This window comes from Musa acuminata, chromosome BXJ3-7 (assembly GCF_036884655.1).
Source record: "Musa acuminata AAA Group cultivar baxijiao chromosome BXJ3-7, Cavendish_Baxijiao_AAA, whole genome shotgun sequence".
Taxonomy (NCBI): Eukaryota; Viridiplantae; Streptophyta; class Magnoliopsida; order Zingiberales; family Musaceae; genus Musa; species Musa acuminata.
This window is the reverse complement of record NC_088355.1, coordinates 38,565,086-38,581,887: the sequence shown is the minus strand read 5'-3', so window position 1 is coordinate 38,581,887 and position 16,802 is coordinate 38,565,086. Positions and strand designations below refer to the sequence as shown.

The following is a 16,802-nucleotide window of genomic DNA, read 5'->3' as shown; positions in this document are numbered from 1 at the left end:
CTTGACATGAGAATTAAAGTGATAATGACTGTGTTCTAACCAGTGATTAAACTTAGGTAGCAATTGGCCAAGCACGCCAACTGGGATGGCCCTAAACAAAAGAATCTTTCAGAAGAAACATCAGCATATGGTCAAGCTGCAGTTTGGTGCTAATCTCCAGTGGATCAATCAAAGGTTCTTCTGGAAATGACTTCACCAAGTGACAAGCGACAAAATCCAAGTTGGATGGGTGCACTAGTTAGGAAGCCAAGAAAATTAATCTACTATAGAAGAACATACCTGGACGTACCTCACTCTTCTCCCACTTACAGTGAGCAGTAGTACACGTCAAAGCTGCATGAGAGAAAAAAGAAAACACTGTCAAAGCTGGAACTACATTGAATGACTCACAGGGCGATACAGTGACTTTAACCAGATAGTACATGTACCTTGCCGTAATGTAAGCAGCCAATGGAAAACTACCTCTTCTGATGACCAATACAAGACAAAAGCAAGAGTTCATCTAATGATAGTACCAAAGTTACATGCTCATGAGAGGCCACCATTTTCTTCAACAAGATATTGCACATGTATGGACGAGTTGGAAGAAGTGTGGCCTGACGTTACCCACTCCATTCTGTCTGGGTGTACTTGCTGAGGAGGAAGATGAGTTTGACAATCCTTTCAAGAAAACATAAAGAGAGAGATCACGCTCATTGACACAATCTAGACAGAATCCACTCACTACTTGCAGGCGAGTGCAAGGTGATGGCTGAGTCACATTACAGCCATAAAAGGTCAACGCCCACCATCATGAAGTTACCACCCACCACCTCAAGGGCAGTGCATGGAGAAAAACCAATCTATCCCTAGTTCCCCCACCGAGGAGTTTGATTCTAGGGAAGGAAAAGCTATTATCTTCCGTGCGAAGGCTAGTGGAAGGTACATTGTAAGTGCTAGACCAACTAAAGATAAAGGATGACATATTGTGCATCCAACAGCTCTTATGATAAGGATCTGCACATATGCGGTGATAAGATGCTCAAACTAGGTGAGACGAGAATCCATGAAACTTTTGATCACAAATAGTTTTGAACAACAAACAGTGAATAAAGTAATACAAATGCAGTAACAAGGAAATGAAGCTTAACGATTCCTTCATATTATGCATTACAAAGTTTGAAAACCTTCAGTCCAAAGCTCTTGGTCAGAAAACGGTGTGCCACAAAGCTCTGTTAACAAAAAGGTAAATATCAGGCTCTGTTGGTACATATAAAAGGTGAAGAGCAAAAGGTACATTCGACATTACTGAAGTAAGAATTACAAAGATATTGCAGAACTATGAAAGAATATGTAATGAAGAACTGTTTTATAAGCTCATTAGATATGGCTGCTGAATTCTAAATATGACTTGCACTTTTAGGCTATTCCTCATGTCCATATAGGACAGTGAAAACTCATAGCTGGACATTATTACCCGTTGCCACGAAACACATCTTCATGAAAGTGTTACTAGATTTACACCATCACTTATTCCATGTGTGATTTGAACACGGAACCCACAAATCCCTCGGAGTTTGATATGTGAATATATTTGAAAGTTGAAATATGGACAAATTGGAACTATTTGTTAGGGGTGAACCAAAGTAAATCTAGTTTTATTTGGCTTCTTATAATTTGATATTTCTATTTGTCCCTTCCTTGCATATGGAGGAAGAAGACATTTATTTGCTCTTTAGAACTTATCAATGAATACAAACCTTCTGGTCTTTCAATTTATGTCCAACCAGAGTAAGAAAAGCTTTTGTTCACTAGTGTTTAAACTAAAAATTAATAAGTGTTAGTTCTCATTAAAACAAAGGATTCACCTTTATACATACATACATACATCCATACATACATACATAATCACTGCTTTAGTGATTATCGGAATATTTCTTGAAACAAGCAGGGACTTGCAGTTCTCCATGTATCAAGCAAAGTACTAAATATGTTAAAGAAGCCACTATAAAATAAAGAGTGCAATTGTTAGGATAGGATCTCCACGTGATAAAATCTTCTCTTCTTTGCAGGAGAGAAGAATTTCCATTTCGCAAGACTGAGGCCAACCTCGATGGGCTAAGCCATTCAGTTTCAGGTTGCTGCATAATTATCACTTGACTTTTGAAGTTTGAATAGTACATTACCACGAATTCTTGTAACAGAAATCCAAAGAATATGTTCTAAGATCATGAATAGAATATTTTCACGCAATGTATCTGAAATATTTTAGTTAAACTATATCTCCAAACAATATAGAATATAAAACTTAATCAAGGCCAATATTAGTTTATTGGATAATGCAACGCAGAAGTAATGTTAAGAGATCATGGCTGAAGTTGTATGGTCAACTGATAACAGTGGTCCTAGGTTTCAGAAAGATAGTAAGTTGTATTTCTGAAAATTATGCAAATACATACATTATGGTACAAAAGAAGAATGGTACTTCAATTACCATTAGGCATGGCCACAATCACCGGTCTCCCTCTCAATGGTTGCATTCTAATGAAGCTCTTAAACTATTTTCTTACCACTAAAGGCTTGAAATACATTTATCAACTATTTTGCAGAATAGACTTCAAAGTTCCAGATATTTGCAAAGAATAGAACATCATCTTTAAATCCTTTTATTGCAAAAATATATTTGAACGTTGCTGTTGATCTGTTTTAGTTATAGCTGTCTTTCTGCTGATAACCAAAGTTCTTGAGCAAAAATCTACTCCATATTGCTCAATATATTGATGATAAGAGAGCACACTTCTAGGTTCTTGGTCAGCATAACACTAGTACTTGAATCCATGCCACCAAACTCCTACTTTATCTCCACTAATAATATTTACTCCATCATACAAAAGCAATTAATCTAGCTGTCAACTAACTCAATACTTTCTGCACTTTTGGAACAATGGATCATATGGCATTGTGTTGGGGCTTCTCCAAAATTGCAACATGGTTACCCAACAAAAGTTTCTCTAAGAAAACATCATATGGTTGTTCCAGGGTTAAATAAACTAATAATATAAGAACATTTAGAATATGAGGGCAGATTAAGTGACATGGATAAGACACCATCATTTGGCACATTTTTTGTTCATGCAAGAAGGAGAGATTAGTTACTGCCAGCACAAGCTTGTGCTTCGCAGCAGTGACACCAATAAGTAAGCAATATATGAGAAGCACAAGTATCAATATCACTTTTGAGGGACAGTAAGCCAAAAAGAATATGAAAGGACATACAAAAAACTATCAGTTCACTGCAACTTACCTAGACAAGCTCAATATAAGCCATTGGTGCATTATCTCCTCGCCTTGGTAGAGTTCTGATGATTCTTGTATACCCTCCATTCCTATCTCCATATCTATCTTGTACCTCAGCAAACAATGCATGAACAATTTGTTTCTCATAAATAAAGCCCAGTGCCTGTCTCCTTTTATGGAGAGAACCATCCTTCGCCAATGTTACCATCTTATCTACATACTTCCTCATCGCACTTGCCCTGGCTCTGGTAGTTTTGATCCTACCATGCTTCAGCAGCTGCGTCGTAAGACCACGTAGGAGAGCTCGACGCTGATCCGGGGGCCTATTGAGTTTTGGGACACGTTTACCATGTCTCATAGCATAGAATTTGCTTCCATTGCTTATGTTGCTGAACACATGGTCAAAGTTGGCAACCCCTGGACAGTGAATAGAAGAATGTTATACCAATTCACAGCAGAAAATTACAAATGAAATAGAAGGGGAAAAAACATATTATTGAAAGCAACAACAATGGTACGAGACTGAAAAAATAGGCAGTAATATGCACAGTCATATGGAAAATATATACTACAAATAAAAAGAAAAGAAAACATTAAAAGTGGCGACAGTGAATTTGTCAGGACCATGTGTTGGGGCCCAGTAAGGCACACACCTAAGAGGTTGGTCTTAACAACACTAGTGAAAATCAGTGAATTTCTTCTCCATGATCTGGAAGATTAACTAGCTTTATTGAAATTGTTCAACTTAAATAAATGCAACCAATTCAAAATCCAATCTCAAAAGTAGCATTTGTTGCATCCAAAACCAAAAAGAAAAAATAAAACTCTCAAGGATTTTTAGAATAGGAGACATAGTTGTTTCTATGCCCATTACAACTAAAAGTACTTCTTATCATAAGCATTTCCCATTTAAGAATTGAAAATGAATACTTTAATAGTTTTTTTTATCCAAATCTTTATCTAAAGAGCCTTTTGCAATCAAAACACAAAAGTTCCAGTAAAAGAAATCCAGCTGAAAAAAATAAATTGTAGCAAATGGCACTTAAAGAATGCTTCTAATATCGGAATACTAGAAAATGCTAAACCACTAAAAAAGGTCTCTAACAATCTATTCTCGATGCCAAATTAAAAATTTATCAATCAGTGGATTAATCACCAAACATCATAATAGTCCAAGCCCACACAGATGCATATAAATCATGAGTACCAATAGATTCTTAGTTTGTTTGACTAGGCGATCTTGGAAAACAACTGCTCTTTGCAAATAACACTCCATCTGACAGACTCCAAAAATTGGACATTAAGACCAACCTAACCTTGATCAGTCTCAATTACTCCCCTAAAGAAAGTTCTCCCAGAATTCTCATTGACAATCCACGGTCTGGATTATTTTGGCGTATGTTATATAGAATACCTTCGTTTGGTTCTTAAGAAGTTGCATGTTTCTTTATCAAATTCCTTACTGAAAGAATAAGACAAAAGGATATCAACATTAACCATAGCCCTAATCATCTCTGTCAGGTGTAGGACAAAAGTAGGCTAACCTGAAATACTGCCCTGCCAAATCAGATTTTGATCGACATCATCAAAACAAAATCTGGATCTAACAGTAAAGAAGAGGAAACTTACTTCAAGATTCTAAAATTTACATAGTGGAGAGATAATTTGGATTCTTGACCAATCTAAACTCTCATTATCTTCAATATGCAGTTCAATGAGTCTAACAATCTTCAAAATTTTACTTCTACTCGAAACGTAATAAGAAAATGGAAGATATGGTATCCGTCCAACTAGGGCTTACGCGTTGACGAAATTTAGTTCGAGATGGAATAAACAGAGCAAGAGCATCATTTACCAATGCCAACAGAGAGGAGAGGAGTCATGGGAGCGAGGCCGGAGAAGGACCGCAGCGGCTTTGCCTGTCCGCGACCGGAACTCAGCCGAGCTGAGCAATGGAAGGGCGAAGGGGTCGGAAAGCGAAACGTGGGGAGGCGAGGAGAGGGAGAGGGAGGGAGGGCAGAGCGAAGCGAGGCCATGCTCCATGTCGAGAGAGAAGAGGAAGCCAAGGCCATTGGAGCGAGGAGAAGCAGCAGCGGAGATAGCAGAAGATAGAGAAGGCGATCCGCGTTACATCACAGCCTCTTGTTCGCTTGTGACTGGGATGTGGCTCCATCAGGCTACAAGATTCGTGCTCAGACTTGATTTGTATTCCTCAAGATTCGTGCTTCTCTCCAAGGAATGCCTATGTTGGTCATTTAGGAATATGAAAGATCTTTATGATGACAATTATAGTAATTCTTTACCATTTATCCTTTCCTATGTCAATTTCATCTATTCTAAACAAAAATTAGAGTTTTAACAACTCAAAAAAATATAATGGCCAAAATGAATTCCGTCCAATTTTCTTAGATCTTAACTAACTCAATGAACAACACTAAGATAGTGTTTTAAGAATACGATGAGTATATTATCATTAAATTTAGCTTAATTATTTTATTTAATGATTTATTTAAATAATTTTGATATATTAATTATCCCATTAGACTCGATTCGTCACGATATAAAGTCACTATTGGACTACGTCTTCCATGCACTATATTAGGATTTGATCTGAGTTATGCCAGTGGGTATATTATTGTCAACTTCAGTTTTGATCATTTTGGTTAATGATTGAGGTCAAACGAAATTAATTAATCAATTATTCTCAAAATAAATAATTTATTTTTTTATTTTTATAAAAAAAAAATTGATTCTTGAACCTCTTTCACATCATCATGCCATGTCATTATTGACGTATCAAATTATATATGAGTAATGAAAAACAAATCTACTCGTGATAATAAACTAAAAAAAGAACCTAACAATCCACCGAGGATTGGTGTTGTTGGTGACGATGTTTCTCAGGCCTTGAGAGTCAGACATTGTAACACAGCCTAAACCTCCATCCCAATAACCCATCATGGTTGTCTTCAAACCAGCAACACACAGGCTTTTCCCATCTAATGGGGAATTGACATCTCTCATTTTGCCCCTCAGACAGGGAAGCAGCAGTCATCAATCGTCCACAAGAGAGAGGAGCTGCAGCTTTTCGACTACTCGACCAGCAAGCTTACTACACACTGTATCTGACCATAATAGGTAGTGAAATGTCAATGGATATTCATGTGGATTACTGTCTCCAGTCAGTTGATTATTGGAATCCGACACCATATATATATATATATATGTTTACTTGACTGCACTGTTACTGGACATTGAATCTCTTTAAGGAAGCTTAAGCTCAAAAGAGAAAAGACCTGACTGCATCGTAAGATTCACTTAACGTCACTGAACATGTTGACCTTTGTGACTTCATATATTTCCACAGCTTCCATCTTATCTCACTCACTGTGTTATCTACCGCAAGCAGCAGCTATGTCGGGTGCGAAAATGGCGACCCTCCAGCCATGAAAAGCTACAAGGCTTCTAGCAGATGCGGTCCATGATGACCAGAAAAGCCATTATCAGCTCAGTATCGGTGTACGGCTGAATGATGAGGCTGAACACATCATCGCCCAAAGTGACGGACCTGTTCACTTTCTTGTGGCTTATTTGCGCCACCTCCTCGCCATTGCTGTCCAAAATCTTGCAGTCTCTTCTTCTGAAACAACCCTCGGTCTTGAAATGCGGCAGCGATGATCGGTCGTCTGGACTATCCATGTACACCTCCGCCTTGTCGCCGCCTTGAAGGATCGATCGCCTTTTCATGGAGAAGACGTGAGTTCTGCACTTTGGATCTAAGCCGTCTTCGCCTTTGAATCCGCTCCACCTGTCGTGCATGCTCAGTATCTGCTTGATGTGTGATAGACATGATCAGAAACAGTCACAATGCGATTCGATACAGAAGTTTACAGCATTCTCAGTATCTGCTTGAGTTATCTGCATTTGTGCATATCTAAGCTTAGTTACTGAGCTTAGCTTATTAAGAGATTATATTATTATATAAAAATTTAATATCAAATATATCAATTGCATATCTTTCGATACTATTCAGAATACTTATTTTCTAACACAAAAAAATATTAAAAAAATTTAAGATGATTTTAAGTGCTTCGAAAAAAAAAGTAAGACGACGCGAAGATTGACGTTGATTCATGTATGACTACCAATTTCATGAATAAATGATCAAATCTTCTAGTTTTCTTTTTTTTATAGAGTCTATCTATAACTTTTTAGGTGAAATAATAAAATGAAATTGTGAGAACCTTTTAGGTCTTCTTTCTAGCAATTAAAGCATACTATAATCATACTATAATAAGAAGCTTGCTTCTATGTTCTATCTCTGTTATACTATAATCATTGGATGTTATTCAGAATACCTTTATCTTAAAAGGCACAAAAGTTGGACTTTTTGATTCATATATGAATCAAAAACAAACTTTGATTCATATATGACTACCAAAATTTAGATTCAGCTTACAACTGATGAAGAAATGATCAAATCTTTTAGATTTCTACTTTCTAAGTCTACTCTCTAGCAGTCGAACTATGCTTGGGTTTCCTGTTGAGCTGATGCAAGCTTTGTGCTGTGATCTATCTCTTCCAAGAGAAAAAGTAGAGAAGGTAAAGCAAACAAAGAGAAGTAGAATCTTCCTACCCGAGGCCTCAAAGCCATGAGTGCCTTCCCATTGGCATCCATGAGCAGCAGCTGCCCTGCAAAACACTTGTGCTTCCTCGAGTAATTGTCGACCCGAAAGGCCAGTCTTCCCTTGCTGTCATAAATCGAGAACCCATCCGTTCCGTGGAAACCCATGCTCGACTTGTTCCATACCGTCCAAATCGATGGACGGGCTGTCGTCGTCGCGAGCTCTTCGTCGTCGTCGGTCATTCTCAGTGTAGGATGAACTCTGGACATTCTTTCGGCGTCGAGGAGATCTTCTTACGGCGCTGGTTTTATATGCACGAAGAGGTGAGGAAGGGGAGAGTCGACCGAGATTAGCGTGGAGGGAAGCGTCTTTTCTGTGGGTGGAATGGCAAACACAGAGGCCGAGTAATATTTATAGGCTCAGAATCCTTCTTTTAGGGTTAACATACACTGTATCAGTGGGAGTTACAGAGGATCTGAAGTCTCTGATGACATGACTGTCCTCCTGTCTTTGTTCTGCGGAATATGATCGAGTGATGCCGGGAATGAGATTCCAGCAGTGTTGCTTTTGCCGAAAGCTCAAAAGCACGGAATCTTAATCCGGCCACCTCGTGCCGTTCGTGGTTTGCTGAACTGAGGCTAAGTGTTAGATCACGTGATTCTGTATAATTAAATAAGATATATTATGAATATGATTGAATTCTGATTACAGTTATCGATTAATAGAAAGAAAATCGATATGATGAGATACACAGTATTCTTTTAATTACTTATTCTAGACCTCTCTAGCAATATTGTCAATCGCCTTTTTATTACTATATTTTGAAGTCTTAGAAATGCAAAATATCACTTGTCGTAACTTTTGTTTTTGGCTTGAACACAATCTTATTAATGAATCATGATTATAACTATATTTGTTTAAATCGTACGGCATCCTATCGATATTTATTTATAATATTTTATTAAACTATTTTTTATGTTTTGCTCAGATCAATATATATATATATATATATATCGAAAGCATCGATAATGCGAAACTGAAAAGAGAAGTTGCATTGTATGTCGACCATACTAAACCTGTCGAGATCAGCACAGATGCGATACGGTTAGCACAAAAGAGACACTCACAGGTTTCGTTCCGTTCCACAACGCGAAAGGTATCTTAGAGATCAACATGGAAGTTGATTTTACTGCAACCTTCACGCATTGTGGGATGCAAATGGGAAATGGTGTCTGTAGATTCGTTTCTTTTGCTTCTCAAGGAAGACAGTAATCAAACCCAATGGTACAGTTGGGCGTCCCGACACTCAAAAGAATATTGCAAGAGAGAGGGATCGCACGCACTCACCGTCAACTCTCTCTCTCTCTCTCTCTCTCTCCAATGCGCGTACGAGAAGTGGGAAGGCTGGAATTTGCAGACGTCAAAAGCCTCGTCGGCTTCCTTCCATCCAAGCAGAAAAAGAGAGAGAGAGAGAGAAGCTTACAGATCAATCTCTCTCTCTCTCTCTCTCTCTGTGTGCGCCGCTTGCGTGGCTGAGTTGACTGTCTTCTCTGATACTTTAGAGAGAGAAAAAGTGGCTGATGGCAAAGGTTGTGCTGAACAGCTGAGATTACGCTGATACATAGCATAGCAAACCATGGAAAGGAAGAATTGGCCGACATATCTGAGTGTTAGTTTCAGTGAGAAGGGATTAGAGAGAGCCTTTTATCTCTCATCATTCCTGAGAAATTAGAGTTATTGCATGGATGTGTGGGTCGAACTTTTCCTTATTTTCTAAAGAGATTGATGCACGGACGAATAAGTTCATAGATCACATCGCATCCCGAAGCACAGTGGTGGAGTGGGTGGTCTACAATTTGATTCTATTACTGTTCCATGCTATTGTTCCTTTCTCGAGGCAAACAGCTCTCTTCATATTATATTTATAATACAAACGATATTTGAGATATATATATATATATATATATATATATAATTTAAATTTTATTTTCAGGATTTAAAATTTAAAAATAAAATAAAATCTACCCTCCAAAAAATATTAAAATAATTATAGTCAATGACAACAATAAGAAAATCATAAAATTTTAATTATTTAGATTTGACTACATTGATATTTTGTCATCATTGATTTTTGAAAGAGCCATATAATTTAAGAAGTTGTCAATGATAAAGATATCAAAATAAATAATAACAACAATAAAATCATATATATATATATAATTATATAATTATATATACATATGATTTTATTGTCATTGAGATATGTAAAAATTCATATATATATATATATATATGACAAAGCATTAAAGTTGGAAATATATACATCAAGGCTAAACATCAAAATTAAGTAATTCACCGATTATAATTTGAAAAGGCAAAGACTCAAGAGGAATTATAGGAACTAAGCACACCATGATGAAGTTATTTCCACCCTAAAGATGAACATATTTCAGAGTACAATTCAGGTCTTCCTGCTCCAACTGGCTTTCATTTCCAGAACAAACCTAGCCCATTTGGCAAGGTTTGGCTCAGTTAAAATACATAAAACACTGATTAGGAGTAAAGATCTTGCAAACAGGACAGTAATGAGATGAGATTTACATGGAAACAAAGTGGAAGAAGAAGCAAAACCCACACAAGCAAGCACAACAAGATAGTCCATATACAATGACCTCTGCAAACCAGAGAGTGGAGCAATAGACTCACTTGACCCTGCAGGCTGGAAGAGCACCTGGTGAACATTGCACATTCGGAGTCGGCTTGCAGCTGATGCTGCTTCCTGCAAGCCTGTGGTGCACCCTGCGATCGGGAAGCACACTACTTCCGAGTGCCTGAAATGAGCTCTCGCTGCCGCTGCTCGCTTGCAGAGGCTGGAGTGTCTCCACGACGTCGCTCATAAGAGGCCTTGCTTTTGGGTTGTGGCTCAAGCAGTAGTATGCCAGGCTACAAGCCTTCTGGGCAGCTCTCACCGAGTACTGATCCTCCAACCTGGGGTCGAGGACTTGGAGCAGCTTCCTCTTGTCGTTGAGCTTGGGACGAGCCCAATCGACCAAGCTCTGCTCCTTGCTTGGGCGCGTCTTGTCCACGGATCGCCGTCCTGTCAAGAGTTCGAGAAGGACAACTCCAAAGCTGTAAACATCACTCCTGGCTGTCAAGTGACCTGCTCATGCCATGGATATGATCATGGTGAAAACTAAAGGCAATCGAAAAGAAAGTCGAAGTAATGAATCATATACTGCCAATTTAACCATCATAGAGATTCGGTAAGTGTAAAAACTACTCAGTTATCAAAACCTAATATTATAGCATATAAAACTGAAGTTAGGACATGGAAATAATTCCAAGTTGTCGATGTCAAGATGCAGGACCTGTCATCACATACTCGGGCGCAGCGTAGCCATAGGTTCCCATTACCCTTGTTGATACATGAGTCTCATCACCCTCTGGACCAGCCTTTGCAAGACCAAAATCGGAGAGCTTGGCTGTGTAATCCTGAGCAGATGAAGAAGAGAAACAGCAAATCGAAGTTAAATGTCAAAATCCACAAATGAGTCACGAAACATTTGCATAAGAAAAAAGAAAACTATAAATTGTAAGGAACCGAAGAGAAGGACAATACTTAACAGAGTCCAATAAAATATTTGAAGTCTTAAAATCTCGATAAATAACAGGTCTTTCAGCATTATGAAGGAAAGCTAGCCCTTTAGCAGCACCAAGTGCAATTGACATTCTTGTGGCCCAAGATAGTGGAGCCGCTGTCTCTGAAAGAAGAAAAGTCAGGTTGAGATGGAAAATTATTAGTACGTAATAGTATAATAAGAAGTTTTTTTTAATGAGGACAGAAAAAAAAATTGTAAGTTACAGACTAAAATCGGCATCAATCACAAAAGTGCAATTGGTCGAGCATCAAAGAGAACTGAAATAGCTGAAAGAAAATAAAGCTGAAATCTTTGACAGAAGAAACCGAAGGAAATTTTCAACCAAGGAAATCCCTGCTTATGCCCTCTCCATGATAGACATCAAGATTGCTTATGTGCATACAACTTATAGTAGTCAAAGATAACTAATTTGCAAGCCATTTGCACTTACACATGCTTCAATCCCAAGGTCCATTCACCTTGTTAATACAATGTCAATAAATTAATTCAACAAAATGTAAAATATAAAATTACTGCACAAAATTATATGTTTGAGAAATGACCCAGTCTTATTGTATAGCATAACTAGGAATGGCACATAAACTAGCATTACCCTTCAAAGACCTTGTTATATTGACTTCAAAGCTATTTACGATACAAAAAGATACCATTAAAATAGGAGAAAGTAGTACAAGAAGAAGCCTAAAGAAACCTCTTTTCTAGTCCTTTAGTTTCAGCTTCAATTTCTAATCATACCTCTCATGCGCTAACATCTGCACATTCATAGTCAAGTCACGTGGAAGAAGAAAATTTTATAGGAATCATGACCATCTTTGACCATCATGTTTCAATCACCATTTTGTTCCTTGGTGAGCAAGTTAAGTTGTTGGCTAACTAACAGTAACACCCAAAAAAAAAAAAAGCAATCCATTCAATTGAATTCATGAATCAATCCCTCAATAACTTTTGTCAGCCAACCATCTATTAATCAATTGCAGAATAAATATTCAGATGACAAAAGGCAGGAACTTATGATATATAACAGCAAGTACTTTATAATTAAAAATCTCCTACAAAAATTCTACTTAACATAACCAAGAATTTCTAGATACTCTAACCGTCCTTTAGGATATATTAAGTATGGTCACTAAAAGTTTATACTGAAACTAAATACAAACATGTATCCTTTTTAAGCATATTAGAACATTGAGAAACTTAACAAATTCATCAAGGGCGTAAGAATGCATCAAACAACAAAGATACATACTAAAGTAGAGAAACAAATGGCAGAATTAAGTACTTCGAAACAAGTGGTTCTCCAGACTTCCACGGAACATGAACTCGTAGACGAGCAGCCTATGATCATCTTCGCAGCAGTATCCAATCAACTTCACTAGATTAGGATGCCTCAATTGTCCTAGAAAATTAACCTCTGTCTGATAACACAAGAACGAAAGTCAAACTCAAAAGGAACTCTGGTGTATAGTCTTGAAATTGCTCGATAACTTAGGGCAGAGATATATCTTTTTGTGTGTACATTTGATATTGATGGAACCAAGTCAATGCAAATAAGCATGCCAACCACTGATGAGACGGTGAATTAATTGTAGCTTAGGAGACAATAATCCAGATAAACTATATAGCTTTCACAAACCAACTTACAAGCCATTCTCTGTGTCCCTGGTGACCATCCTTGTCGAGGACCTTGACGGCAACCGGAAGCGATTTGAGACCCACTCTCACATTTTCGTCTATATAGCCCTTGTAGACAGTGCCAAACCCTCCTTCACCAAGAACATAATCTGCCCGGAAGCTTTTTGTAATAGTCTCAAGCTCGAACAATGTGAACGCAATCACATCAGTGTATATTGCAATGTTTCTCGAATCCTCAATGTGTCGAGGGGTCGAAGGATCACTTATGTCTGAGAGAGTACGAGTGTGTTTTTTCTCTGGAGGGGCATTCTTAACAGGTATTTGGAACATTTGAAGCTGCTGAACTGCACAAAAAATGTTGCTAAAATGATAAAACCATCTACTTGAATTAAAGCACAGCTTCCACATAATTACAAATTCTTCCATCATGAAATAAGAATATAAGTTGATTGCTTAAGAGACTATATCACATTTAGAATGATGATATGGGCAACTGGAATTACAATGACAACAATCTTGAAACATTTCATTCTTACTTCCACTAACAAAATTATTCTGGCCTTCTCACAAAGAGAGAGAGAGAGAGAGAGAGAGAGAACAGCATGAGCTACCTGAACAATGTATAAATCACAAAATAAACTAGACTGGAACGAGATGATGTGCCAATGAAAACTACGCAATACCACATCAATGTTGACGAAGAAAGACAGAGGCAAAGGAGGAGAAAAAATTGAACCCCATAAGTCGAAACACAAAAAGGAAAACCTAAACCTTCGAAGATCTCAATTAAGGAGGCCGAGTCCACCAAAAAGATCCAACCTTTCCAAAAGTTCAAGATCAACTAGTTTCATCGGTCAAATCCAAACCACAATGCCATCAAAAATCACTCGGACAAAATCGAAATCGGCGAAACCCCAAGTCGAAGATCAAATCAACAGGAATGAGGTTTTTCGAGCTATCCGGTCCACAATCGAGGCAAAACAGAAGGAATGGCTCAATCCCAATCAAGATTAAGGTGGGAAAGTAGCAAAAGGAGGGGATTTTGGGGAAAACGATAGCGAAAGCTGTCACCTTGCGCGTGAGCGGCGACGACGGCATTCTCCTCTCTGGTTCCGCAATTGCCCATCTTCGAAGCCTTCTCTCATTCTCCGTCAGCTCTCAAACCCCTCTCCTCCCACGCGATGCTAAGCCTTCCGCGACTCCCCAAACCCCTCGACGGTGGCAAGAAACCACAGACGAAAAAGATATATTTATATATACACACGCACGTATAAGAATGTGCGTGCGTGCGCGTCACAGAGAGAGAGAGAGACTGAGAGAGGAACAGAACGAAGAAGAAGAGAATAGTGAGAAAGGTGAGATTTTGCTTTCTCCCGTTCCTTCTCCTGTCAAGAACTTGGGATTTTTCCCAACACGCCCACCAACTCCATCACCTTCCAAAGATTCCCCAGCAGAGCATTCTTCCCCTGTAAGCAAGCGTTGTGAGCAAGTGAGGGGGTAGAAGAGAGTGCATTAGTCTCTGAGAGAGAGAGAGAGAGAGAGAGAGAGAGAGAGAGAGAGAGAGATCAAATGGACACTCTCTCATTTGTCGCAGGCATCATCTACTTCCCAGCAATAAACTGAAGCAGAAGATGTTTGGCTCGGAGCAGTAGCATCTGGTACATGTCACAGAAGCAGGCAAAGCCACATGCTCTGCACTAGATTAATCTTTCGGAAGTGTAACCAGATCTGACGCCCTGCGTGGGCTCTGCGAGCAGACTCGCACGCGATTCCTGGAGACGGAATTATACAATCTCAGGTGTGTCTCCCAAAGCAAAGCTTTCCTCTTCACAGTATACACAATGAAGTCCAAGAAAAACAGCAAGAGAAATTCCAAGGTTTAATCTTTTTTATCATGGCAAATTCAACATTGCGGTCATAAATTGCTTGAGCTCAAGGAAAGAAGATCCAATCACAGTTCAAGTGCATACTGATGCTGACTCTCTGATCTCAGGTGAGTGTCTCCCAAAGCAAAAAAGCTCCCTCTTCACAAAATACACAATGAAGAGAAGTTTCAAGGTTTAATCCTTTTATCATGGCAAATGCCATCATAAATTGCTTGAGATTGAAGAAAGAAGATCCGGTCACAGTCTCTGCACTCACTGAGGTAGACCTGTAACATAAAATAGGCCATACATTTGTAGGGTAGTGGCAGTCATATCAGTGGCTGTGGACCAGATTGCACGCCAAAGTCTTTGAAGTTGGTGGAGATGGACAACACACCATGAGCTACATGTAATGCAGAGAGATAGCGAATGAATTGGTCTTTCTTTCTGTTTGCATGGGGAGCAGTGGTGGTGGTTCCTTAGCTATTAATTAATTGGAATCCAAATGGTACAAGTGAGTCAATGAACACATGAATCATAATGAGGTTTCATCATTACATAAAGATTCATGCCAATACTCTTTGTTGTGTTGCCTCCTTCCTCACTCAAAGCAGCGAAACAAAACAACTTCTCTCTTAAACCAAAGCACATCCAGCCAATATACATTCCATCATATCGTGTACCCAATTTAATTTTGTGAGATTGTGGTTGACTCAGATGGTTTTGTATCCTTGTCATTAAATGAGGGGGGGTTCTGAAAGCTTCGAGATGTGGGTTTGAGATCCCACGTTCATGCCATACCTCTGCTTCCACCTGCCCAGCGTCTGCAATTGTATAGTGCAGAAAGGTCAGTGAAGAGAGAGGTCTTCAAGGTGGTGCAAAAGAAATGGATTCCAATGCGGTGACAGTTGGAGGGACCGTGAGGATGGGATCCCTCCCCCTCGGCATCAGTATGGCATGACGAAGCTGATTAATGGTTGGTGGGTGATCCGAATTCGAATCCGACAGGAAAATGGAGGATCCGACTACGGATCCAAATACGAGCGTTGCACTAAACCATTCATTATCCAAGTGATATTTCGACAACATCAAGTCGAGATCTAAGTTAGTCATCCACCAATTATCGTTGATGGCCACTTCAATAATCTATCACTAGATTTATTCCCCCATTTAGCGTATGATTTTTTTGGTCAGAATTTTTAATTTCCGGGAATCCAGACTGGAATGAAATGAAAAATAATGATAGAGATGGGGTACCAACCTCCCTCCTTTAGCGCTGACCTCTGAATTGTTCCCACCACCACCACCACCACCACTCCACAAAGGCAGCAGCCATGCTCGTTGCAGCGTGTGGGAGCGCAATATCCTCTTTACAGCAGTTCTTGCGAAAGGTTCTTTACAGGAAACCTGCAGATTTGGTCCCCTGTCCCCTTCCATCTTTCGCTCGTAGGAGTATGGATTGTGTTCGTCGTCGTTCCGAGCCCATCCACCAGGGCTCGCTATCTCATGTCAATTGAATGTTCCATCTGCGAGGTAAGACTTTTTTGTTGCGTCTCCGGTGAGGCGTAGCTTTCCCTGCACAGCAGAGGTGAGAATGGCGAAAAGAATGATTTCTACGTTTCACCCACCCCTACTCTATGGTTGGCTCGCTATCTTCTTCATCGGTTTGAAAACAAACGAAATCGACTTACTCCATCTCACCGCTTCGCTTTCACCCTGTTTGAAGAAACGACTACAGATCCAAC

General features: G+C 39.0%; 3 protein-coding genes across 4 annotated transcripts; all 3 read right to left on the bottom strand.

Moving 5' to 3' along the window:
• Positions 1 to 1,031: 1,031 nt before the first annotated feature.
• Positions 1,032 to 5,395, bottom strand: LOC103992495 (large ribosomal subunit protein bL17c). Its single transcript, XM_009412211.3, has 3 exons — positions 5,132 to 5,395; positions 3,284 to 3,693; positions 1,032 to 1,211 (listed from the first exon to the last, which is right to left on the bottom strand). The coding sequence occupies exons 1-2, from the start codon at positions 5,346 to 5,348 to the stop codon at positions 3,284 to 3,286; spliced, it is 627 nt and encodes a 208-aa protein (XP_009410486.2). The 5' UTR covers positions 5,349 to 5,395; the 3' UTR covers positions 1,032 to 1,211.
• Positions 5,396 to 6,556: 1,161 nt separating this feature from the next.
• LOC103992494 (protein LURP-one-related 8) lies at positions 6,557 to 8,275 on the bottom strand. Its single transcript, XM_009412210.3, has 2 exons — positions 7,913 to 8,275; positions 6,557 to 7,104 (listed from the first exon to the last, which is right to left on the bottom strand). The coding sequence occupies exons 1-2, from the start codon at positions 8,168 to 8,170 to the stop codon at positions 6,742 to 6,744; spliced, it is 621 nt and encodes a 206-aa protein (XP_009410485.2). The 5' UTR covers positions 8,171 to 8,275; the 3' UTR covers positions 6,557 to 6,741.
• Positions 8,276 to 10,369: 2,094 nt separating this feature from the next.
• LOC103992493 (probable serine/threonine-protein kinase PBL8) lies at positions 10,370 to 15,309 on the bottom strand. Of its 2 annotated transcripts, none has more exons than XM_009412209.3 (6): positions 15,163 to 15,309; positions 13,202 to 13,536; positions 12,840 to 12,975; positions 11,526 to 11,662; positions 11,270 to 11,393; positions 10,370 to 11,061 (listed from the first exon to the last, which is right to left on the bottom strand). In XM_009412209.3, exons 2-6 carry the CDS (start codon positions 13,520 to 13,522, stop codon positions 10,604 to 10,606), a joined length of 1,176 nt encoding a protein of 391 aa, XP_009410484.2. In that variant the 5' UTR covers positions 13,523 to 13,536; positions 15,163 to 15,309; the 3' UTR covers positions 10,370 to 10,603. The 2 variants fall into 2 exon arrangements, with proteins under 2 accessions (XP_009410484.2, XP_009410482.2); XM_009412207.3 differs by having other exon boundaries at positions 14,264 to 15,209.
• Positions 15,310 to 16,802: the final 1,493 nt, after the last annotated feature.

Bases quoted from the DNA above. Each gene is read 5' to 3' on its own strand.
- LOC103992495 (XM_009412211.3), bottom strand. From the start codon at position 5,348: ATGGCCTTGGCTTCCTCTTCTCTCTCGACATGGAGCATGGCCTCGCTT. The intron at 3,694-5,131 runs GTAAATGATGCT...TTCACTGTCCAG, and splicing joins TCTCCTCTCTGTTGGCATTG to GGGTTGCCAACTTTGACCAT.
- LOC103992494 (XM_009412210.3), bottom strand. From the start codon at position 8,170: ATGTCCAGAGTTCATCCTACACTGAGAATGACCGACGACGACGAAGAG. The intron at 7,105-7,912 runs GTAGGAAGATTC...CACATCAAGCAG, and splicing joins TCATGGCTTTGAGGCCTCGG to ATACTGAGCATGCACGACAG.
- LOC103992493 (XM_009412207.3), bottom strand. From the start codon at position 14,318: ATGGGCAATTGCGGAACCAGAGAGGAGAATGCCGTCGTCGCCGCTCAC. The intron at 12,976-13,201 runs GTAAGTTGGTTT...TTGTGTTATCAG, and splicing joins AGGGACACAGAGAATGGCTT to ACAGAGGTTAATTTTCTAGG. The intron at 11,062-11,269 runs GTCCTGCATCTT...TGGCATGAGCAG, and splicing joins GCCCGAGTATGTGATGACAG to GTCACTTGACAGCCAGGAGT.